Source organism: Neophocaena asiaeorientalis, unplaced genomic scaffold (assembly GCF_003031525.2).
Source record: "Neophocaena asiaeorientalis asiaeorientalis breed wild unplaced genomic scaffold, Neophocaena_asiaeorientalis_V1.1 scaffold185, whole genome shotgun sequence".
NCBI lineage: Eukaryota > Metazoa > Chordata > Mammalia > Artiodactyla > Phocoenidae > Neophocaena > Neophocaena asiaeorientalis.
In genome coordinates, this window is record NW_020171809.1 from 793,441 (window position 1) to 817,194 (window position 23,754).

The 23,754-nt window shown below is 57.2% G+C and overlaps 1 protein-coding gene across 1 annotated transcript in view; it reads left to right on the plus strand.

Annotated features, from left to right (window-relative positions):
• The first annotated feature begins 9,815 nt into the window (after positions 1–9,815).
• Positions 9,816–23,754, plus strand: part of KIF1A (kinesin family member 1A) — a 66,856-nt gene continuing 52,917 nt past the window's right edge. Inside the window, exons 1-7 of the mRNA XM_024760604.1 lie at positions 9,816–9,985; positions 18,488–18,564; positions 19,656–19,835; positions 20,502–20,567; positions 20,948–21,126; positions 22,202–22,313; positions 23,583–23,660. Of these exons, the coding sequence (XP_024616372.1) occupies positions 9,880–9,985; positions 18,488–18,564; positions 19,656–19,835; positions 20,502–20,567; positions 20,948–21,126; positions 22,202–22,313; positions 23,583–23,660 (798 nt within the window). The 5' untranslated portion in view covers positions 9,816–9,879. The remainder of the gene's footprint in view (positions 9,986–18,487; positions 18,565–19,655; positions 19,836–20,501; positions 20,568–20,947; positions 21,127–22,201; positions 22,314–23,582; positions 23,661–23,754) is intronic.

The window sequence follows — 23,754 nt, forward strand, 5'->3', positions numbered from 1 at the left end:
GTGTTGGTTCTTTAGAAGTTTTTTTTTTTTTAATTTCTAAACATATGGGTTTTAATGATCTTTTATTGATTTTAAATTTAATTGTGTTCAAATTACATGATGATTTGATACAGGGTCTTTGAAATTTATTGGGAGTTGCTTTATGGCCTACGACAAGGTAAAATATTGAAAATGTTCCCTATGTATTAGAAAAGTATGTCTCTAATTTTTGCGGGCAAGGGAGCACGTTTGTTCATTAGTTCATGGTTGTTATGTTGTTCAAATCTTCTACATCCTCATTAATTATATGTCTGCTTGATCTGTCAGTTAGTGAGAGGTGTGTTAAAACTGCCGTGGTAAATTAATGAATTATTCCATGTTGCATGACTCCTAACCTTTGTTTTGTGGTTTCATCATTCTGTCTCTCTGGGGCCATTCTGGGTAATTTTTTCTGACATATTTTCCAGTTCATTAATTCTCTGTTCAGCTCCATTTAATTTGCTGATTAACGTGTCTGCTAAGTTTGAAAATTTAAAGGATTACATTTTTATATCTAAAAGTTCTGCATGGTTTTTCCCTCATGTTTTACTGCACTATTTCCCATTCCTGCTTATTTCTGTAAACATTTTAAGTGCACTTATTTTATAACCTGTATCTGACAATTGTAACATCTGAGGTCCTTGAGGATCTAATTCTGGTTTTCTTTTCCTTTTTTCCTGATTCTCATGGTGAATTTCATCTCTGTGTCAGGTAATATTTCACCATCAGCTGCTATTTGACAGATCTTCATCTCTGGGAATACTGGGACCCCAAGGGTAGGAAGCTATTTCCAAGGAGGATTTGTATCTGCCTTTGTGAGGTGCTTTGGGTGCAAACACCTGAGACCTACTCTGAGCTAATTTCTCAACCTTGGGCTTCCCTGATCGTGCTGGTGAGTTTAGACCCAAACCTGCATGAGGTCAGGGCTGTGGCCTCAAATTCTCAGAAGCACTGGCTTGTTCACCACACGGAGCTGAGAGTCATTCAGACCAATGCCCACATCCCTTTGACGGCAGATGGCTTTCCCCAGCCTTCCACTCCACGGGGGCTGTAACTTTGCAGGATCCAACTTTTTGTGACATTTGATTCCAGTCCCGACTGCCTGTGCTTGAGGCCGTCTCCCATCCCCCCACTCAGCAGGTGAAACCCAATTCTCTGCATTTCTGGCATCAGCAAACGCCTGCAGCTTCCTTCTGCGTGGGCTTGTGGGATGGGCTCCCCACTTTCATTTCAGCTCCTCCTTCCTCTTTTCCCCCCTTTTCCAGAATTCTCTTCTTTTATTCTGATGCTTGTTATTTATCCCAAATTTCTAGGTGATTTCTAACGGGAGGGTATCTCATCCATCATGTTGCCAGAAATGGGAGTCTCTCAATCACCTTTCTCCCCCCATCAGTTTTGAAATATTAATTTTAATGAGCAAAACTGATCTTTGTTTTCATGCACACCAGCGCTTGTCAGCCGAAAGTGAGCTAGCTTTCTCTCTCCCTCTTTCCCTGAACCATTTGGTAATTATTTTAAAACGAATTCTTTTCAGGTAAAATATGAACATGATTTAGAAGAGTCGAATGTATCTACAAAAGTCATTTAGGGAATCAGCAGTTTTTGCTGTCTATCTGCAGCCTCTTTCAGCTCCCTTCAGCTGATTGTTGATACTTTCTGTTGTTACTGTTGTTATTTAGCTCTAGATTGCTAAATAATGTGCTATTCTGCTCATTTTTGGCCTGTTTCAGAAGTTACATAGGTAGAATTATATAGAATTCAGTGTTTGGTTCATCATTTCTAATTTATCTTCTCTCCCTCCTTAAATGCCATTGAAATAACAGTAGAGGTAAACTAAAGAAAGACCTAAATGCTTCCATAAGGATAAAAAAACAGAAGACGAGGCTCAGCAACCACGTTTTGGAAAATGAAAGGCAGAGCCCACGTGGTAACTGACAGCAGGTCCAGGAAAGCCAAAGGCACGGAGGGAAATTGGGAAGCAGCCCGCGGACGTCCTCACAAGGCTCAGGAACTGGGCCCCCAGCTGCCCTGGGCAGACGGGTCCAAAGTCTGCTCGAGAAGCAGCTAGACTCCTGAGAATTCTCCCCACCTGCTCCATCCCCATTTCTTTCTTCCTTTCTAACCCTTCTCCCTCCGTGATCGCGTCCATCTCCGTGACTTAAAGAGTCAGTGCTCACAAGCAACTGATGCATTTTTCCTGCCCTGACCCCTCCTCAAATGCTCACATCCGGCCTCCTCCCAGACATCTCCAGGCATCTCCTGCTGGCGCCAGGGTTAAGGGGTGAACAAGATGACAGTCCTCCTCTGGCAGAGCCTCAGCTGCTGGTTGACGTGCACCGGGTCCTTCTCAAGGCAAACCTTCAAGTCCCGAAGGTCCGCCTGGCAAACCCATGGCTCCCTGGGGGACGGTGGGTTCTGGATTGACCTGGGACTGCTGTGAAGGACTCCCCGCCTCGACCCCCATGACTTAAAGCTATACATTTCCTCGTGAGTTCTGTGTGAACTGCTCTCCACAGCTTTGATATGTTGTATCTTCATTATTCAGTTCAAAATATTTTCTAAGAGTCAATGGGGTTTTTTTCCTTTGACCCATAGGTTATTTAGAATTGTATTGCTTTATGTCCGAACAGTTGAGAGGTTGTAGGTTTTGGGGGTGTTTTTAATTAATTAATTAATTTTTGGCTTTGTTGCTGCGTGAGGGCTTTCTCTAGTTGCGGTGAGCGGGCTTCTCTTCTCTAGTTGTGGTGGCTTCTCTTGTTGTGGAGCACGGGCTCTAGTGTGTGCAGGCTTCGGTAGTTGTGGCACGCGGGCTCAGTAGTTGTGGTTCGCGGGCTGTAGAGCACAGGCTCAGTAGTTGTGGCGCACAGGCTTAGTTGCTCTGCGGCATGTGGGATCTTCCCAGACCAGGGCTCGCAACCATGTCCTCTGTGTTGGCAGGAAGATTCTTAACCACTGCACCACCAGGGAAGTCCTGGTTGTAGGTTTTTTTATTGCTTTTTTTTTTTTTTGCGGTACGCGGGCCTCTCACTGTTGTGGCCTCTCCCGTTGCAGAGCACAGGCTCTGGACGCTCAGGCTCAGCGGCCATGGCTTATGGGCCCAGCTGCTCCGCGGCATGTGGGATCTTCCCGGACTGGGGCATGAACCCGTGTCCCCTGCATCGGCAGGTGGACTCTCAACCACTGCGCCACCAGGGAAGCCCTACTGCTTTTTTGTTTGGTATTGATGTATAGCCTAATTCTACTGTGGTCAGAGAACATATGAATTTAATTTTATGAATTTAATGAACTTAATTATAAATTGAAATTCGTTAGCCTTTACTTTATGACCAGCATATGGCTCATTTTAGTAAATGTTCCATGGGCGCTTTAAAAGAATGTGCATGATAGATATTTTTCCTTTTCAGTAGCTGATAGAATAGGCAAAGCAGGGACTTCCTAACAGTCCAGTAGTTAAGACTTCGCTTTCCAATGCAAGGGGTGTAGGTTCGATCCCTGGTCGGGGAGCTAAGATCCCACGTGCCTTGCCAAAAAAGACAACAAAACAGAAAACGTAAAACAGAAGCAATATTGTAACAAATTCAATAAAGACTTTGAAAATGGTCCACTTAAAAAAAAAAAAAGAATAGGAAAACGAAAAAATTTTATCTTTTTGTTTTCAGCCTCTTTGTGTCTTTTTATTTAAAGATGTCTCTCGTCAACAGACTATAACTTAAAAAAAAAAATCTGTTCTGACAACTGTAACATTTGACTTGGAGTAAATGGTCCATACTAATTGACTTGAGCTTTTATCTAGGGTCTTAAATCTTCATTTTCCATTTGACACTTTTTTTGTTCTGTTTTTCCTCCTGTATTGCCTTCTATTGGATTAATAAAAATATTTAAAATTTTTTCTATTTATCTTGCTATTAACCTGTTAGTTGTCCATTCTTTCTCTGCTCTTTTGATGGTTACCCTAGCAATTGAAACAAGTATCCTTGACAGTCTAATATAAATGATTACTTTTCTACTTAACGTTGAAACCTTAGAACCTGTATTTTGGCTTCCATCATTTCTGTTGAGAAGTCAATTGTCAATCTTTTTTTTAATATAAATTTATTTATTTTATTTTTGGCTGCATTGGGTCTTCAGTTGCTGCATGCGGGCTTTCTCTAGTTGCGGCGAGCAGGGGCTGCTCTTCCTTGTGGTGCGCAGGCTTCTCACTGCGGTGGCTTCTCTTGTTGCGGAGCATGGGCTCTAGGCACACAGGCTTCAGTAGTTGTGGTGCGTGGGCACAGTAGTTGTGGCTTGAGGGCTCTAGAGCACAGGCTCAGTAGTTGCGGTGCATGGGCTTAATCGCTCTGCGGCATGTGGGATCTTCCCGGACCCGGGCTTGAACCCTTGTCCCCTGAAATGGCAGGCGGATTCTTAACCACTGCGCCACCAGGGAAGTCCTCAATTGTCAATCTTATTCTTGTTCCTTTAAAGGTCTTTTTTCTCCTGCCAGCTTTTAATACTTTTCTTTTCGCCTTTGGTACTCGACAGTCTTATTATGATGTGCGTTGGTGTAGTATTCTTGGTGTTTGCAGAGCTTCTTGAATCTGGATGAAGTACTAAAATACTTCAGTAGTTTTAGACAATTAATGGTCATTATCTCTTAAAGTGTTGCTTCTCTCCTATTCCATTATTCTCCTTTTAGATTTCAGTTGCATGCATGTTCAACCATTTCACTGTGTCCTGTATTTCTCTGACTCTCAGTTTTATATTTTCCATTCTTTGTTTTCTCTGTTCTTTAACTTTCTGTTGACCTGTTCTCCACTTCGTGAACACTGTCTTCAGATGTGTCTAATCTCTTCAGTTTTTAATTTCAGTTATTGTATTTTCAGTTCTAAAATTTCCATTTGATTCTTTTTTATAGTTTCAAATCCTCTTGCAAAATTCTCCATTTTCCCTTTATTTTTTCCATCCTTTTCTCTCTTATTTTGAACATATAAAAGTCATGATTATTTTAAAGTGCTCGTTTGATAAGTCCTAGATCTGGATCATATGTAGGTTTGTTTCTTTTTACCTTTCTTTCCCAATTTGTTTTGAGTCATATAGCCCTGTCTCTTTTCATGACTTGTGAGTTTTGATTAGTCTCAGAAGTTGCCTGCGAATACATATTCGAGGCTCCAGATGGCTCAGATTTTCTCTTCCAGGCAGGTGGAGTGAGGGTCATCCCTCATTCAGTCAGAGACCGAGCTGAGTCAGGACTGGCTGCAGTTTGATGAGGTGCAGCCTACCCGTGGTTCTGCCCTGCTTTTAGATTCTGTGCCCTTCAGGGCTTTCAAATCAGACCCTGGCATAATTGCTGTGGCCCCTCCTCCCAGTGGACCCAGAACTCTAACCTCTGACTCCTTGGCACCTGAGGCCGTGGAGGACTTCTCTTTGATTTCCAGAGGCTTTCTGCTTGAGTTTTAAACTTCCGCCCCTCATGCCTTTGGAGTTAGGCAGATGTCTTAAGGGGAGAACTGACCATTTGTTCGGCTTAAGTCTCTGCTTCTTTCTCCTGGGATCTTGACCTCTCAAGTTTTGTTTTTCTCGACCAAAAAGCTCTGCAGGTTCTCCATCCCTCAGCAATGGCTTTCTGCCTGGGAAAACTCTAGATTCCCAGCCTCGAGCCCGTGACCAGAATGCAAAACGCTCAGGGAGAAAGTGCTGGGGAAAGTCCTCCCCTGCCCCGGTAGCCCCATCTCTGGAATCTTGGCCTGCCTGTCTGTGTGGCTTCTGTAGCTCTTAGACCTTCACACAGATTTAAAAATTGTATGCAGCTCCTCTAGTTGTGCATGGAGGGGAGGCAGCAACCCTCTGCCACCAGCCGTTCTGCCACCTGGACGCACAAGTCCTCCTTTGTTTTTCATGCTTGGTGTCAATGCATAGTTTCTATCCAGAGCCATAAGCAGAGTCTCCTATATGTTCTTGTAACACTTTCCAAGATAAAGTTCTAGCTCTATTTTTCAACATGGGATAGCCAGTTGTCCGATACCAATCTTACCCAATCCCTGCAATGCTGCTCTATCATATGTTGGCTTTGTCTGTGTGTGTGTGTGTGTGTGTCTGTCTGTGGCCAAGCTTCATCTTTTCCATTGATCTCTCTGTTCTTGTGTCACTACTAGACTTTGTAAATTATTGTAGCTTTATAGTAAATATGATAGCTGGCAGGGGATGCACCCCCTCTTTGTTCTTATTTTTCAAAACTCTCTTCCAAATACTTGCCAAATTCCACTGAAAATCCTGTTGGAATATTTTGCTTACTGGAATTGCGCTGAATTAATATAGCTAAATCTGAGGAGAACTGAACATTTTGCAATGTCAAATTGAACATCTTTCATAAATATTTTCTTCGTTTCTAATTATTACCTATTTCGCCACTTGGGAATCACTTATTCAAAGGATACGGCCTTTATTTTTAAGGCATGAGGCCTGTTGCTAAAGGCTTGCTAGGAATCTCACCCCAGTTTGCATTCTCACCAAGAATTCATGACCTTGTTCCTACTCTTCCCACTCCAGCCAGCATGTTCTAAGGCTTTTCTCAGTTTAGAAAGGGCAAAGATTTTCCAGCACAAGGAAACATGGATTCTCAGAAAGGCACGTCCTCCAGTCCACCCTGGACGGTCATTCATGGATGTAAGAAGGTGAAACAGTGTTGGAAAAAACGTTCCTGGTGTGTAGATGAGGGCGCGCTTGGGCTGTGAGGGGCTGTGGGGTGGAGCTGGGCATGATTCCAGCCCCTGAATTCTGCTCCACCCACCTGGGCTTTTGCTCGTGTCCTGAACCCGTTGGCCCTCAGCTGTTGGCTGGCCTGGCACTTCCCTCTCTCCCTGTAGCCTCTGGAAGAGCTGTGTTGCCTGAGGGGATGGTCCTGCTCCGTGCCCAGCCTGCTCTGGGAAGTTCTGGGGAGCCTAGGAGCTGGACCTGGGACTTTACAGTATTGACCTCAGCCCTGGCCATGCCCTCCCCCATCTGTAGATAGAGGGTCCCCAGGGTCTCTGCAGGCCCCTCCTGCTCTTGGTCCTGGGGTCCAGGTACAGAGGTCCCTGCCCCATTCTAGAAGGGGGTCTTTGGGCCAGATTCTCCTGAGGGTGTCAATTACAGGCAGGGAGACTGAGGCAGAAGATTCCCTTTTCAGAAGGGGAGATGTCATGGAACCTCAGTGTTCCATGGAATCACCCTCCCGGCTCATCCGAGTCTCGTGGGCACTGCTCTGTCCATTCATCTTGGGCCCGTGGGCTTCCAGCCCAGGGAGGGACAGCCCTCTCGAGCCGGCACAGACCTGGCATGGAGCCTGCCCGGGGCCTGCGTCCTTGGGAGGTGGGGGGGTGCCTCCTCCGTGTGAGTGTGACCTTCAAGTGGACGTGAGGGTCACCTTCACATTCACACCTGGGTGGTGGCCAAGCAGGGCCAGGGAGTGGCAGCCGCGTGCCTAGGCTCACCCCGTGGTGGCCGACAGTGGCCACACCCTTGCCCTCTTTCCTCAGGCATTTGCCCCGAGCCTGGCCACACTGTGGGTTCCCTCTTGGCTTTCCCCTTTTGTTTGTTCTTAAAATTTTTCCAAAGTAACATGTGGAGACGTGGCATCCAGGTCCATCAGGGCTGCGAGTCTCCGCGGGAGAAGCAGCCCCGCCCGGGCCTCACCCTCCACAGTCCGTTTTGGGTTTTGTCTGATCCGTTTAGATCCCACTGGGACAGAGTCAGCTTTTCTGCCCCATCGCACTGCTAGCGACCCCACCACGTGCAACGCCTCTCACCGTCTTCCTGCTGTGTTTCCTGTGTGTTGGTTATAGTATTTTGTGTTTATACCAGCAGAACTAGTGAACATTCTTTCCTGCTGCTCTCAGGAGTGTACTCTGTTTGTATTTTCTTTCTTGAAGAACATTGTATCAGGAATGAGTGATAGCATAATGCCTGGGGTCATCACTGATCTCTCATCAAACCCTCTGATGGATGCTTCTCCACGTTGGGAGACCACCTCCCGCCTCGCAGCCCCGTCTTCTTCCTGGCTGGGTCCCCTCCATTGCCCTCCGATGAGGAACGTCCCCACCTCGAGGCAGCCCCAGGGTCCTGCTGGGACCCCTTCACCATCCTCCGGGCTGGGCCCGCACCCACGTCTGCCCCACCAGCCACCTACCTGCTGGAGCACAGGTTCTAGCCTCCTGCAGAGTCTTCCTGGGTCTCCCTGTCACCCTCCCTCCCAGTTGTGATGTGGCTGAGCTCAGAGCTCTAGGCCGAAAGTCACCGTTCCTCAGCACTTTGAAAGTGTTTCTTCATCTGGTATCCATGAGATGCTGATGCCATTCTGAGTCTCCATCCTTTCTCTCTGGAAGCTTCTGGAATCGTCCCTTTAGCCCTGAGGTTCTGAGATTTCACAGTTTGCTGTGGTTTCTGACCTTTTATAGCAGGTGGGGTAGGTAGACCCTTTGAATTTGGAGACTCATGACTGGCTGTGCTGGGAAGTTTTCTTGAATTTTTTCTTTAGTAGCTTCTTTTCATTGATCCCCAAATTTTATTTCTCTCCTCACGCAGAAAATTACTTAATTGTATTTCCAACCTTTTTATTTACTTCCGAAGGTCCTGTTTTCATAGTCTTAATTTCCAAGGACTCTTTCTTATTCATTAAATGGTCCTTTGAAAACAAGCGTACTTCACTTGCTCATGGGTGAGTAAATTTCCTTTCTGAGGATATTAATTACAAGGTGTTGAAACATTTTTGTTCTTCTCTTCCTGCTTTGTCTCTTTCTGCTGTGCTCCTTTTCTGTTTGCTTTAGTCTCTGTATTGCTTGCTAGAGGCTGTGGTCCTGTTTCCCCAGCAGAGGACCCTGCCCTCTTCCCTGGCAGCCAGCAGGTGGGGGCCCTGCAGCAGGAGGAGGAGGCTGGGGTCCCCCACTACTGGGCATCTTCACTGGGCTTTTCACACCCACCTTCAGCTGGTCCTCAGAACTCCAGGCTGGACCAAGCCTCACTCTCCCAGAGGGTAGCCTCTGGCCTCCTGCCTGATGGTGGCATGGGGTGGGGGGGCAGGTCCTGGATGTTCACCGGGTGGGGATGGTGGTCTCGGGGTCTTCATTACTCTGCTGGGGCTGCCGTAACAAAGTACCACAGACTGAGGGCTTAGACAACAGAAGTGTATTGTCTCACAGTCTGGAGGCTGGAAGTCCCAGATGTGCAGGGTGGTTCCCTCCAAGGCCGTGGGGGAGAACCACTGCCTGCCTCTCTCCTGTCTTTTGGCGGTTTACCCCCAGTCCTTGGCTTGTAGACCTCTGTCTTTGTCTTCACGTGGTACTCTCCCTGTGTGCGTCTCCTTTTATAAGGACGCTGGTCACCCTGGGCAGGGCCCACCTCACTCCAGTGGGACCTCATCTTAACCAGTTACAGTGCCAGGACCCTGTCCCCAAATAAGGTCACGTTCTGAGGTCCTGGGGTTTAGGACTCAGCATGTAAATTTTCAAGGGATACAATTTAACCCATGACATGGCCTGACCCTCCCTCTGCTAACTTTCCACAAACACCTGTTTTCGGTCCCACCCAGCCGCTGACCTTCAGAGGCACCTGGAGTCTTTCCGGGTCCCAGAGAGCGAATCGGCTGTTTCTTGTTAGGCTCCAGCTTTCCTAGGCTCCTCTCATCCCATTGGCGTTTTTTCCTAAAACTCGCGGCATTTCTCACCTGCAGCTGCCCTGCTCCGTTCCTCTTCCTGTGGACTGGTTATCCGAGCAGGTGTCACAGCCGGAAACATCTGCGCTGCCCTTGAGGATATTGTTTCTAACTCACATCTCCCTTTTTCCCAAGGTGTCTCCTGTGCCCTCTGGGGCTCCCGCCGCCACTAGGAGTGACCCACAAAGGCCGCAGAGATGGCTGGGGCCTCGGTGAAGGTGGCGGTGCGCGTCCGCCCCTTCAATTCCCGAGAAATGAGCCGCGACTCCAAGTGCATCATCCAGATGTCCGGAAGCACCACCAGTGAGTATCGCAGCTGCTGGGCCCTCGGGGCCGTGGCTGCTGGGCCCTAGGGGCTGTGGCTGCTGGGCCCTCGGGGTCGTGGCTGCTGGGCCCTCGGGGCCGTGGCTGCTGCTCCCTCGGGGCCATGGCTGCTGGGCCCTCGGGGACCGTGGCTGCTGGGCCCTCGGGGCCGTGGCTGCTGGGCCCTCGGGGCCGTGGCTGCTGGGCCCTCGGGGCCGTTGCTGCTGGGCCCTCGGGGCCGTTGCTGCTGGGCCCTCGGGGCCGTGGCCGCTGCTCCCTTGGGGCTGTTGCTGCTGGGCCCTCGGGGCCCTGGCTCCCTCCTGGTCCACCCTGGGGTGTCGGTCTCCTGGGACTGCAGTAACAAATGACCACAAACTGGGTGGCTTAAAACAACGGAAATTTATCCTCTCGTGGTTGTGGAGGCCAGAGTTCAAAGCCGAGGTGTTGACAGGGCCACACTCCTCTGGAGGAAGATCCTTCCTGCCTCTTGTGGCCTTTCCAGTCGTGGCCACCAGGTTGGCCTGCGGCCGCATCACCCCAGTCTCTGCTCTGTCGTCACGTGGCTTCTTCCCTGCATGTCTGTGTCTTTGTGTGACCTGCTGACCATTGGACGTACCCTAATCCAGTATGGCCTCATTTCAACAACTGATTACATCTTCAAAGACCCTGTTTCTCACATTCTGAGGTTCGGGGTAGGCAGGAGTTTTGGCGGGGCCGCTTTGCAACCCAGGGCACAAGGTTCCTGATTTCTTGTCTTGTTTCAGCTGCTTTTTACTTTGTCTGCTCTTCTGTTTTGTTTCTAATCGTAAGTCATCTTAAGCCTTTCTGAGAAGTAGGAGGCCTGGGGTCAACAGGGTGAACAGGGAGTAGGAAGAGACAGAATGGCAATCTCGAGAAGGTCAGAAGGACAGGCATGGCCTCCAGGGCCCCTCTAGTGTGCAGGACCCGGCCGCCGGAGCAGCAGAGAGCACTTAGCCCCGAGCCTCCCCTTTTGCTCTTTCTGGTGCCACAGACTTTGTCCTGGGTTGGGGCACGGTTGCAGAAGAGTGGACAGAGCCCAGTGTGCAGCTCAAGGGGTTCTCAGGAGCACCCCGCTGCTGAGAACAGAGCGATGCCGGCCCCCGGAAGCCCCCCTCCCCGGCCCCACCCACCCCTACCCACAGGGGAGCCGGCATCCTTGCTTCTAACACTGTAGGTTAGAGGGCTTGTTTGGGGTCCCCTGGAAGTCAAACCAGTGTTTGGCATCTCCTGCTGGTCAAGAGCCCACCTCCACGTTCGGTGACTTAGAGCAAGAGTTCGCCGTCCTCTCTCCCAGCTGTGGGTGTGGCAGGGCTCAGCCGGGAGGTTTTGCACTTGGAGCTGCTGCCGTCACTGCGCCTGCACCTGAGCAACCCCACCCCTTCTGTTATCTACCAGGTTGGAGGGAGGGGCTGCCCCGGGGGAAGGGCGCTCAGGGCCGATGGCGGCTGCTGCCCTAGGCCTGTTATGGGGCTGAGGCTTCGGGTATGGCCGGGGGTCTCTGCAGGAGGCCCTGGAGCAGGTTGTGGAGGCCCCACTCAGAGCCTATGGGGTTCTGTTGGGCATATCTGGGGGCTCGTAGTGACTCTTGTGAGTGGTGCTGCCTCTGCTTGGTCCCTGGAAGCAGAACTGAGGTGAGGATTTGGGTGCCAAGAGCTTATGCGGGAGGTGGTCCCTGGATGCACTGCGGGGGTGCAGAAGCTGCGAAGCAGCAGGTGAGCAGGTGGCCACCATGGGCAGCGGGGCTCAGCTCGCTGGGACCCTCTGAATACAGAGTGCACCTCTGGGGGCTCCTCCCCAGGAAGCTGGAGGTCTTGTTCAGCTGCTGCCCAACGCGGGTGGAGGGTCCGTTCAGGTCCTGGCTTTCTTGTATCTCCAGCCTGGCCCCCTCGAGGCTGGAGAAAGTGCTCAGGAGATGTGACTCAAGCCTTAAGGTGGGAAGCCAGGGACTGTGACCGCAGGTGGGAGCGTGACCCTGGGTGGGCGGGGGGCATCTGCCCGAGGAGCTGATAGGGTTGCGGCCACATCGCTGTTGGGTGACCCAGGACATCAGGAATGGCTGTGAGCATCCCCGTCCATGCTGGGTCAGGCCCCAGCGGCATAGTCGCCACCTTAGACATTGGCTGGGGGTCTCGGCTTGAGGGGCTCACAGGTGACCAAACCCTACGGGAGCCTGTAGAATGGACAGAAAGAACAAAGGATCAGAGGCAGACCCTGTGTCTCCGCTGGAACTTGGGGACAGTCCAGGACAGGGTGGGGCAGGTGTCACAGAAGCAAAGAGCTGGAGATGATGGTGGGCTGCACTCAGGGGAACTTCTAATCCACCTGGGGCCTGAGAGACAGAGAGAGACAGAGATGGAGACAGAGAGAGAGATAGAGACAGACAGAGACAGAGAGAGAGACAGAGAGAAAGAGAGAGAGAGAAAGAGAGACAGACAGAGGCAGAGAGAGAGATAGAGACAGAGACAGAGAGAGAGACAGAGAGAGAGATAGAGACAGACAGAGACAGAGATAGAGAGAGAGACAGAGAGATAGAGACAGATACAGAGAGAGAGAGACAGAGACAGAGAGAGAGATAGAGACAGACAGAGACAGAGAGAGAGAGAGAGAGAGAGAGAGAGAGAGAGAGAGAGAGAGAGAGAGAGAGAGAGAGAGAGAGAGAGAGAGAGAGAGAGAGAGAGAGAGAGAGAGAGAGAGAGAGAGAGAGAGAGAGAGAGAGAGAGAGAGAGAGAGAGAGAGAGAGAGAGAGAGAGACAGAGAGAGAGATAGAGACAGAGATAGAGAGAGATATAGAGAGATAGACAGACAGAGACAGAGAGACAGAGACAGAGAGAGAGATAGAGACAGAGATAGAGAGAGATATAGAGAGATAGACAGAGACAGAGAGACAGAGAGAGAGATAGAGACAGAGACAGAGAGAGAGAGAGAGACAGAGATACAGAGAGAGAGATAGAGATAGAGAGATAGAGAGACAGACAGAGGCAGAGAGAGAGACAGAGGGAGACAGAGATAGAGACAGAGACAGAGAGAAAGACCAGAGAGAGAGAGAGACAGAGAGAGAAACAGAGATAGAGAGAGAGACAGAAAGAAATAAAGAGAGAGAAAGACAGAGAGAGAGAGAGACAGAAAGAGACAGAGACAGAGAGAGAGACAGAGAGAGAGAGAGAGACAGAGATACAGAGAGAGAGATAGAGATAGAGAGATAGAGAGACAGACAGAGGCAGAGAGAGAGACAGAGGGAGACAGAGATAGAGACAGAGACAGAGAGAAAGACCAGAGAGAGAGAGAGACAGAGAGAGAAACAGAGATAGAGAGAGAGACAGAAAGAAATAAAGAGAGAGAAAGACAGAGAGAGAGAGAGACAGAGAGACAGAGAGAAACAGAAAGACAGAGACAGAGAGAATGACAGAGACAGAGACAAAGAGAGACAGAGAGAGACAGACAGACACAGAGAGAGAGGCAGCCCTCAGCACAGGGAAGCCTGCCTGAGGAGCGGCGTCGGAGGGCTGGGTGAGCTTTATCCCTGGGGGTCCTGGGCCAGGGGCGAGGGCGGGGCTGCTCCAGAACCGGCCTGACGCAGGTGCTCACAGGAGCTGGGTTTGGGCGGCAGCTCGTGGTCGTTTTGTCAGGGTGGGAGCTGATCTGGCCAGCCCTGTCAGCGGGGGTGGTGACATACCCCTTGAATCTCAAAACGAGGGGCACAGCAGGAGACCCCAGTTCTTGGAACGTGCCACCCGGAATCTCCACTGTGACACAGAAATTAGAAACACTTCAAAGGCGGTTTAAATTCTTATCCTGTAATCATGGCCTCGATAACAGCACTCTTCATCTGAAACACAGCGAATCTAGCAATTCTGTGAGCCAACCAAATTGTATGTGATGTGTGCTTCTGTCCCTACAGCGGGGACCCTATTTCCAAATCAGGTCACAGTCTGAGGTTCCGGGAGGACACTGTTCAACCCGGGACAGTGCCTGGAGGGGAGGGACCCGCCCCCGCCCAAAACCACAGGGTGATGTCTGCAGGGCCGGGCCCCCAGCCTTCCAACTGGACCCTGGCAAGCTGGGCCCAGTGTGTGCTTTCAGGGAATGGACCACCGTTCTGGAAGGTCCACCGGGACCCTCCTGACCAGCAGCCCTCGTGCGGTCTCAAAACCTAACCCATCCAAGAAGTCGGCCCCATTTGCCATCACTATTCTAGAATGTTCTGGGCTCCAAATACAGTGAGACTGGGCCTGGGAGTCCACAGAAGGGAGCTTGGTTTTGCCCAGAGGTGGTGACGCGGTGCAGGCCTTTCTATTAGAGGAATGGCTCCATACACGTGGTGTCAAAGGAGGGACCCCGGGGGCCAGCAGAGTCCTGGTCAGCAGCCTCGGCCGAGGGTGCTGGGGGCCTGCCGTCACTGGCTGGCCCCAGGCCAAGATGCCCCTGGTACTCCCTGCCTTGAGCTGCCTCTCCCCGGGGGCCGCCCGTGAGAGCCGCGACGGGCTCTCCACTTGCAGGGTTAGGCTTAGGGTTAGGGCTGCCTGAGCCCCTCAGGGCTGAGGACGCTCCCACGGCCCAGGCGGGGAAACGAGGCTTGGTGGGGTCAGGTCAGCACACATCACTGAGCTCCAGCCTGCGCCAGGCTCCGCTCCTGGCATCGGGCCCCGTGGAGCAGGACAGAGGCTCTCACCGCCCTGGGGGTGACGTTCCAGTGGGGACACGGAGATGGAACTAGACGGGCCGGTGACAAGGGCCACAGATCGCAGTCAGGCAGGCAGTGACGGGCGTGGGGGGCCTTGCCGGGGGCGTGGAGCGTGGGGGCCAAGTCAGGTCAGTGGGAGGAGCCGTCCCGTCGTCCGGAGAGCCGTCGCTGCGGGTTCATGAGGACCGGCACGGGCCCCGTGTTGAGAACGTCCCCGAGACTCCTGACACTGAGGTCTCCGTCTCCGTTTTCGCAAGGCCCCTCGCTCTCTCTCTCTCACACACACACACACACACACACACACACACACACACACCCCTGTCTGCCGATTTCCGTGGTGTCAGTGCTCTCCCCACAGACAGGTGCAGGCTACCCAGGGTTTAACCACAGACCCGTGGAATTCCGCAGAGCTGGGCCACGGCTCCCGGAAGGACGGGCGCCGCACGTGGCTGTGGGGTTTCAGGCTCTGAGGACACGGCTTCCCTTGCTTAGCTGCTCCCGCCCCCCGTTCAAGCTGGGCCCTCACAGCTGTCGCCTTTGTCCCTCCGTGCTCCTGCAGCAGGGGCAGAGGGCACGGAGCCCCCCGCTCAACAGCCCGCGGTCCCGTACCCCTCCTCAAACCCACGGGAGGAAGCGACCCGAGAGCTGCCCGGGAAGCCCCTCGCCACCAAATCGCCTCAGTGCCGGCAGGGGGCTGCCCGTCCAGGCCTAGTCCAGGCAGGTCGCCCTGGTGAGGGCTCCCAGGCGTCGGTGGAGAGCAGGCCTGGGGTGGAACCTGGGGAGTGCCGTCCCCTCTGGAGCACAGAACCCCATCTGTGATCACGGAGACACCACAGGACCCCCGCAGGATACCTGGGGGTCAGGACCAGGGCAGGGGTCAGAGCCACACCAGGGGACCCCGCCCAAGGGGGAGGGGGCAGGTGACGGCAGTTCCCGCGGGCCAGAGCAGAGGTGTCAGTGCTCTCCCCACAGACAGGTGCAGGCTACCCAGGGTTTAACCACAGACCCGTGGAATTCCGCAGAGCTGGGCCACGGCTCCCGGAAGGACGGGCGCCGCACGTGGCTGTGGGGTTTCAGGCTCTGAGGACACGGCTTCCCTTGCTTAGCTGCTCCCGCCCCCCGTTCAAGCTGGGCCCTCACAGCTGTCGCCTTTGTCCCTCCGTGCTCCTGCAGCAGGGGCAGAGGGCACGGAGCCCCCCGCTCAACAGCCCGCGGTCCCGTACCCCTCCTCAAACCCACGGGAGGAAGCGACCCGAGAGCTGCCCGGGAAGCCCCTCGCCACCAAATCGCCTCAGTGCCGGCAGGGGGCTGCCCGTCCAGGCCTAGTCCAGGCAGGTCGCCCTGGTGAGGGCTCCCAGGCATCGGTGGAGAGCAGGCCTGGGGTGGAACCTGGGGAGTGCCGTCCCCTCTGGAGCACAGAACCCCATCTGTGATCACGGAGACACCACAGGACCCCCGCAGGATACCTGGGGGTCAGGACCAGGGCAGGGGTCAGAGCCACACCAGGGGACCCCGCCCAAGGGGGAGGGGGCAGGTGACGGCAGTTCCCGCGGGCCAGAGCAGCTCTGCCTGGTGGTCCCCACTGCGGGCTCTCCTCGTGGCCCACTCCGCGTTCACTGACCCTCGCAGCCGGCTGTCCCCTGCCCACCCAGCGTTCCTTGAGCACATCCGTGCCCCATCCCTGGTGGGGGGGTCGTCAGGGAGCTCCCGGTCCACACAGGGTATACAGCAGACGCCCCGGCACCAGGACACAGTCAGAGCAAGGTCAGCGGGGGGGGCAGGTGTCGCAGCCCGCGAGCAGGAGTGGCTGGGTGGGGTGGGTGGAGGTGGGGCACCGGTGGGCGTCATCGGGGGCCCTGCCCAGGCTGCCTGCGCTCCGGAGACGTCGTGACTGTCGTTCCCATGGCGCCGGCGTTACCGTGCTCGGGTTCTGGCGGCCGCATCCCCAGGTCCAGCAGGAGTTGAAACCGGGATGGCGAGGTCTCCTCTCAGCCTCACTCCTGGAACTAGCATGGACGTGACGCCCTCTCGGCTCCAAAGAAAGGGCTGTGATGGCCAGTCACCTGCTCCCTCCTGCCGGCCTCCCGAGGGTGCCGGGTCATCTCCCAGAACCCATAAGCCTGGGGTCTGGGACCCAGAGCCGGTTAGCTCCTGCCCGCCAAGCCGTGGCCCGGGGCAGCTGCCGAGTGGGGTGAGGCTGGTGGGAGTCCCAGCGTCCCAGGGCTCTGGAGCAGAGCACCGTGGACGGGACGGCTTAGATGGCAGCTCCTGAGGCTGTTAAGACCCCGATCAGGGTGTCGCCGGGTTGGTGCCTTCTGGGGTCCAGAGGGAGAATCCATTCCCTGCCTCTCCAGCCCCTAGTGGTTTTCTGGCAATGCCGGCGTCCTCTGGCTTGTAGAAGCACCATCTCAGTCTCCCCCTCCCCCTTCACGTGGCCGCCACGCTACGTGGGAGTCCGTGTCAAATTTCCCCTTTCATGAGACACCAGTCATGTTGGATTAGGGCCCACCTGACTCCAGTATAACCTCATCCTTACCAGTTACGTCTGCAAGTATGTAAATAAGGTCACATTCTGAGGTCCTGGGCGTTAGGACTCAACATGTGAATTTTGAGGGATAGAATTCAACCTGCAACAGGGCCAGGGCTTGTTCCCTTGGTGTGAGTTACAGGTCACCCTGGACACGCGCTGGTGGGGAAGGGGGGGCGGGTCCTGGAGTCCAGAGAGGCGAGGCCCCCAGCCCACTGCAGCTGAGGAAAGCCAGTCCAAAGGGTTGGCAGACACTTCTTTCATCTCCAAGTAGGTGGGGGGAATGTGGCCCTCTGACGGGATGATGTGGAGCGGTGGCCTGGAGCCCTCTCCCACCAGGACAGCCCAAGTTCCTGGTGGAGGTGAAAACCCCCGGCCAGGTGGGCCCTCGGGGGTCCTCGGGGTCCTCTATCAACACAGACATCGGGGCTTCAGGCAGCGTCCCAGAGGGCAGCTTGGCGGGCGCGGGGGCCGCAGCCCCTTCTGCCCAGCCACCGAAGACTCACCACCCGCTGGGCCCGGGCCTCGGGGAGCCGAGACCTGTCCAGGGCCTGGGGAACATGGGATGCCTCAGCCCTGCCTGGGGGGCTCCCGGGGCGCCCAGCAGGCCCGGCGGTGTGTGCCGGTGGCATTGCTCCTCCTTTGATGAACCGACGTTTTGTGGGCACCGCCTCCCGCCAGCCCAGGTGCAGCTGCTGGAGGAGGGGGACGGGTTGGGGAGGACCTAAGCAGAGGACAGTCCCACAGCCCCTGAGAGAAACCTGGACGGGACCTGCAGGCTCCCCGGCAGGAGGAGGGATACGTGTGGTGTCCCTGCGGGCGGACAGCCAGCACGCCCCCGACACGGATGAGCACGCGGGCATGATGGGGCCCCAAAGCAGCAGGGACGCGGCTGTGACTGTGCTGCACCTCCTAGCGCTTGCATGCAGAGCAGACAAGACAGACCTGGGCGGGGGGGCGAGCGGCATGTGGACCCGAGAGGTGGGATGGGCCGGGGCTCGAGGTCTGACCCAGCGCCTGCGCCAAGGGACTGTTCTGAGCTGCCTTGGCGGGGTCGGAGGGCAGGTCAGACAGAGCAGGGGGCAGAGATGGCTGGTCTGCCTGGAAACAGGGCCCTTGTCGCTGCCCATTGGCAGGGGGGCTGGCTGTGTTGGAGCCAAGGCCTCTGAGGACCCCGCCTCCCTGCCCTGGGGTCCCTCTCGGGCGGGCGCATCCAGGGTCAGCCTGTCCCTGCAGCACAGCGCTGACCACCGTGCCTGTCCCCTCCCCGCAGCCATCGTTAACCCCAAACAGCCCAAGGAGATGCCCAAGAGCTTCAGCTTCGACTATTCCTACTGGTCACACACTTCGGTAAGCCCAGGGCTGGGGTTCCAGAGCGGTGGGCTGCTGCCGTGTGGGTGCCAGCTCAGCCCTGCTCGCTGTGCGGCCCTCAGCCAACGCCTTGACCTCTCTGCGCCAATGGGGCGAGGGACCACTGCTCCTCTGCAGGGCCGATTGGGAGGTGGGGGCACAGGTGTGAGGCCTGTGGGGAGGGGTCTGCTTTCCTGAGTCGCCTTGTGTGTGGAAGGTCACCTTGAGCTGTGACACACACTGCCCAGCTGCGGCAGGGACCAAGGGCCATCAGCCCACTGTGGGCAGTTTCCCAGGGTCCTAGCCGTACAACCGTTTGCCTGCCAGCCTCTCCTCTTCCCCAGACACCCCAAGCTCGGTGTCTGAAGCTGAAGCTGCCCACCTGGCGCCAGCCCCTGCACGCCCTCCCCCGCCCCCTGGAGCCTGGGAGACCCCCGGACTTTGCGCCTCCACATCCCCCATCTGGTCTACACCAGTCCCCATCCCCCAGCCCCCTGAATCCGAGAAGGTGTCCAGGCCCCCTGCCCCAGGGCCAGGGCCCACCTTGGGTCACACCTTGAGTGCCTGGTCCCGGGACGGCCCCAGGGCTCCCCATTTCACTTTCCCCATCCAGCCCCTCCCCTCACGTCATCAAGGTAACCCTGGGCCTGCCTAAAGTGACCGCTGTCTTCAGGACAGCGTCCAGGGGTGATAGCCAGGACCATGGACTCCTTGGGCCCCTGCCCTGCTGCCTCTCCAGCCCCACCTTGTCACCCCCACGGCTGCTACCTTGAGCACCACGTCATGTAGCCCCACCTCTGGGCCTTTGCACATGCTCTTCCCACTACTAAAATGCCCTTCCGCTCTGTCTGGCCCTGGACTGGCTGGCTCCTCCCACCCTTCCCTCTGGAAGCTGCCTCCCAGGCAGGATTATTTCCCCTCTCCGGGTCTCCTGTGAGTGGATGGGCCGGGCAGGTGTCCCTCCCCACGGTGCTGTGGCCCTGGCGCCCGGAGGCCCTGGGTGCAACGCAGGCTCTCAGTGAACACCGTGGGCCGAGAGCCCAGCACGGCAGGCCCAGCCTCCTGCAGCTGCTACCCTCCTTGTCCCTCAGCCAGAAGACATGAACTACGCCTCGCAGAAGCAGGTGTACCGCGACATTGGCGAGGAGATGCTACAGCATGCCTTCGAGGGCTACAACGTCTGCATCTTCGCCTACGGGCAGACCGGGGCCGGCAAGTCCTACACCATGATGGGCAAGCAGGAGAAGGACCAGCAGGGCATCATCCCGCAGGCATGCGGGGGGCGGGGGGGCCCGGTGAGGGCAGGACAGGCAGGCGAGCACAAGCTGAGACCCGGGAGAGCAGGGGGCCGGGAGGGAGGGGAAAGCATGGGGGTGGCGGGGAGGGCAGGGCAGGAGGGGCAGCATGGGGCAGACGGGCTGTGAAGGGGCTAGAGACCCAGATCCGAGGGTGGGGAGCTGCGGGAGGGCCCCAGGCCCGGGCAGTGCCCACCATGGTCACACCCATAAGACAGGGAGGCTGGGGCAGCCGCTGGTAGGGGCCGACCCTCCCTGGGAGGGCTGTGAGGGCTGGTGGTCCCGGTAGGGAGAGGCCCGGGACAAGGGGACGCCCACGGGGTGGGTCTCTGAACCTGAGCTGGTCAGTACTTGACCTGGTCAGGGCAGGGGAGAGTGCTGGGTGGTCTGTCGCATGGCAGACCCTCCACCTCGTGCAGGCAAGGAGAGGATCAGACATCAGCTGGGGGGCCCCCGAGTTAGCAGAAGACAGTGGCTTCTTGGCTACAGGCCGTCTCGGTGCCTTTAAGGTGGAGCGGGAGGGTGCGGGAGGGGCCCGGGAGAGCAGAGTCCAGCCTGGGTCGCAGGAGCCACGGCACCTCGAGGCGTGAGGCTCTGGGCACAGCCCAGCCTCACGTCTGATGGCGTGCTCTGTCCCTGCAGCTCTGTGAGGACCTCTTCTCCCGAATCAATGACACCACCAATGACAACATGTCCTACTCCGTGGAGGTAGGGCTCTCCGTCGCCTGTCCCTCGGAACGTGGCTTTACCGACTTAAAGCCAGGGCCCGCCACCGGTCTGTGCCCTTAGCTTGTCATTCACGTGTGCATGTGGCAAACGTGCCAGCCCATGCCGGGCACAGGAGCGAAGGGCTGTGTCCGCTCTGCGGTGTCTGTCGAGCAGCTGCTCCAAGCTGCGTGGCCCGGGCTGAGCCATGGCCCGGGTGGCCCCGGTGTGACCGCGTTGGGTGAGCCCCCGGCACGGCTGTGTGTGGGGAGGGCCAGGCAGGGGGTGGGCTGACACCCCCGCTGACATGTTCGTGCGGGGTCCTGGCCGCACCGTGTGCTCCCCCCACCTCAGAGGTCCCTGATGTCATCGCTGCCCCACAGGTCAGCTACATGGAGATCTACTGCGAGCGTGTCCGTGACCTCCTGAACCCCAAGAACAAGGGCAACCTGCGCGTGAGGGAGCACCCGCTGCTGGGGCCCTACGTGGAGGACCTGTCCAAGCTGGCTGTCACCTCCTACAATGACATCCAGGACCTCATGGACTCAGGGAACAAGGCCCGGTGTGTGCGGGGTGACGCGCCCACCCTCCCTGCCCTCTCCCTCCCTCCCGCGCAACTCCGAGTCTCTCTGAGGAACACCTGTCCTTGGGGTGCCTGTTGGTATCCCCATGGGGTCTGTCCAGCGGCCCCCATGGAGGTGTGGGCCTTGTGGGCCTAAGGACATCAAGGGCACATGCCAGCCCATGGGGGCCTCCAGCTCCCCCAGGAAGGGGACGCTGTCGCCTACACAGGGTCTGCTCCTCGTGGGGGGGTCAGGCTGTGCGCCCTGGGGGGCGGTGGCTGCCCTGGGTGGGGCCAGGCTGTGAGGACCAGCCCTGCCTGCTTGGAGGGCAGATGGCCCTCTGGACAGGGGCGTGTGGGGAGGGTCGGCCACAAGGTGCTGCTGGCCACGAGCTATTGGTCTCTGTGACCACGCTGCCCTGGGCCTCCCAGCCTAGGAGGGTCTGCCCTGGTTGTCGTGGCAACAGTCCCCCTGCCTTCTGCCACGCAGGGACTCCCGGGAGGGTGAGGATCCCTGGCAGTGGCCTACCCTGCACTCAGTAGGGGTCCCCGGGGGCTCTTCCCCCTCTGTGGAGGCAGCTGTCGGGCAGCGAGCCCGGCCTGGGGGCTTCCCTGGGGGCTCTGCAGGGCAGCGACATCGGGACCAACCACTGGCCTCCGCTCGGCAGCCTCGGGCCTTCTCCCCCAAGGCCGTGCTGGCCCTCCCTGGATTGGCCGGTGTGGATGGACAGTAGAGCCCCCTTTCCCTTCTGGGGGCCTTTCCACGTCACAGCCTGCAGGCCACCGCCCAGGGGACTCTGCTCAGCCCCTGGAAGCAGGGCATCCCCAGTCACGGGGCCCCGAGTGCCAGGCTCGAGTTGGGGGCCGAAGGAGCCACACCGGATGCAGTGGGGCAGGCAGTGTGGGCCCTGCCCGAGCTCTACAGGAGGCACGGTCGCCACCAGGCCGGGCAGGGCGGCCCCGGGAGCCCGGGGAGCTGACGTCTAGTGACCCGGTCAAGCGGGCCGGCAGCACCAGCGGCCCACACGCCCGACCACGGGACACTGGGTGACAGTGTGTGGCTTCTGTTCCCCAGGACCGTGGCGGCCACGAACATGAACGAGACCAGCAGCCGCTCCCACGCCGTCTTCAACATCATCTTCACGCAGAAGCGCCACGATGCAGAGACCAACATCACCACAGAGAAAGTGAGTTCAGCCTCGGCGGGCGGGGCCCGGGGCCGGGGACTGGGTCGGGCCGGTCAGGCGGGTGAGGAGGCCAAGCCGGATGCTGGCCCGTGAGACACGGGCGCGGGCCATTCCCTGCCCAGCCCGGGCCTCGGTGAGGGGCTGGCCAGGCCTGCGAGGCCACCTCTTCTCGGTGTTTGGCGCCGTGTGGCTGGGGAAGGGACCGAGTGGAGGGGCCATGGACCCTGGAACAGCCTCTTGCCAGGCGGTTATGGTGGAGACTGTAGGTCCGAGGAGGGACGTCTCCAGGGCAGCCCCACTGGCCGGAGACGCCTCGGGGGCCCTTGGAGGGCGGTGTTGAAGGCCGCAGGTTGTGAGTGCCCGTCACAGGCTGGCCGTGGGCCCTGGTGCAGGCTGGGGGTGCCCCTCACCCCGTGGGCACCGGCATCTGTGAGCACAAAGGAGAGGCTGTGCTGAGCGGCCCTGCCCACTGCCCCCGCCCCAGATGCCTTTCCCATGAGCCTTGGCCTTGTCAGTGGACCCAGGCAGGGGCCTCGTCTCCCGGGGCCTTTATCCAGACACGCTGACTGTGGGCGCTGCAGGGGCAGTAGGGCGGGCGCCCTCCGTGGCTCTGACCCTAAGCATCTCGATATCTCTGACTGGGCACCCTGCCAGCCAGGCCCTGCTCCCGGGGGCAGCACCCTGGGGTCCGCAGAGTGGCTGGGGGGAGCTCGGGGTGCTCGGTCCCCGATGAGGCCGGGTCACCCCGGCCTGGCGCCGTCCTCCCGGGGGCCCGGCTGCGGGCTGCCTGCAGCTCCCACCCCTCGGGCTCAGGGCAGCTGGCAGGCCCACCAGGCGACTCCTGCCCGCAGCCCTGGGCTTCCCCGGGTGCATATGGCTGCCCAGCCCGGGCTGGGCGAGTGCTGGGGAGGGGGCCCTGCCCAGTGCCCGGGCGGCTCCGGGGGCGGCGGGCAGTGGGGGAAGGGGCTCCCGGAGCCAGGTTCAAACCCCACCACACGGTGAGCCTGGTCTGTGGAACAGACAGTGATGTGCAGGTGACGAGCGGCCAGCAGGCAGGGAACAGCTGGGTGCCAGGTGCCAGGGGCAGAGGCCGTGCAGCCTCCCGGGGAAGGTGGCCTCCTCCTCAGAGGAGCTGAGAGCAGGGCCGCTGTGCTCCGCAGGGTTGGGCGCTCCGGCCCCAGGGAGGGGGGGCCCTGCAGGCCGCACCCAGGGGAGGCGGGGGCCCACACAGCGTCACGGCTCCTGCGTGTGACACACGTGTCCCCGCAGGTGAGCAAAGTCAGCCTGGTGGACCTGGCCGGGAGCGAGCGGGCCGACTCCACGGGGGCCAAGGGCACGCGCCTCAAGGTAGGGCCGCCCCCACCAGGGTCCCCACCGACTTGCCGGCGGGGCCTGACGCCCAGCGGCTGCAGGGCCAGGGGGCGGCGGGGGAGGCGGGCCG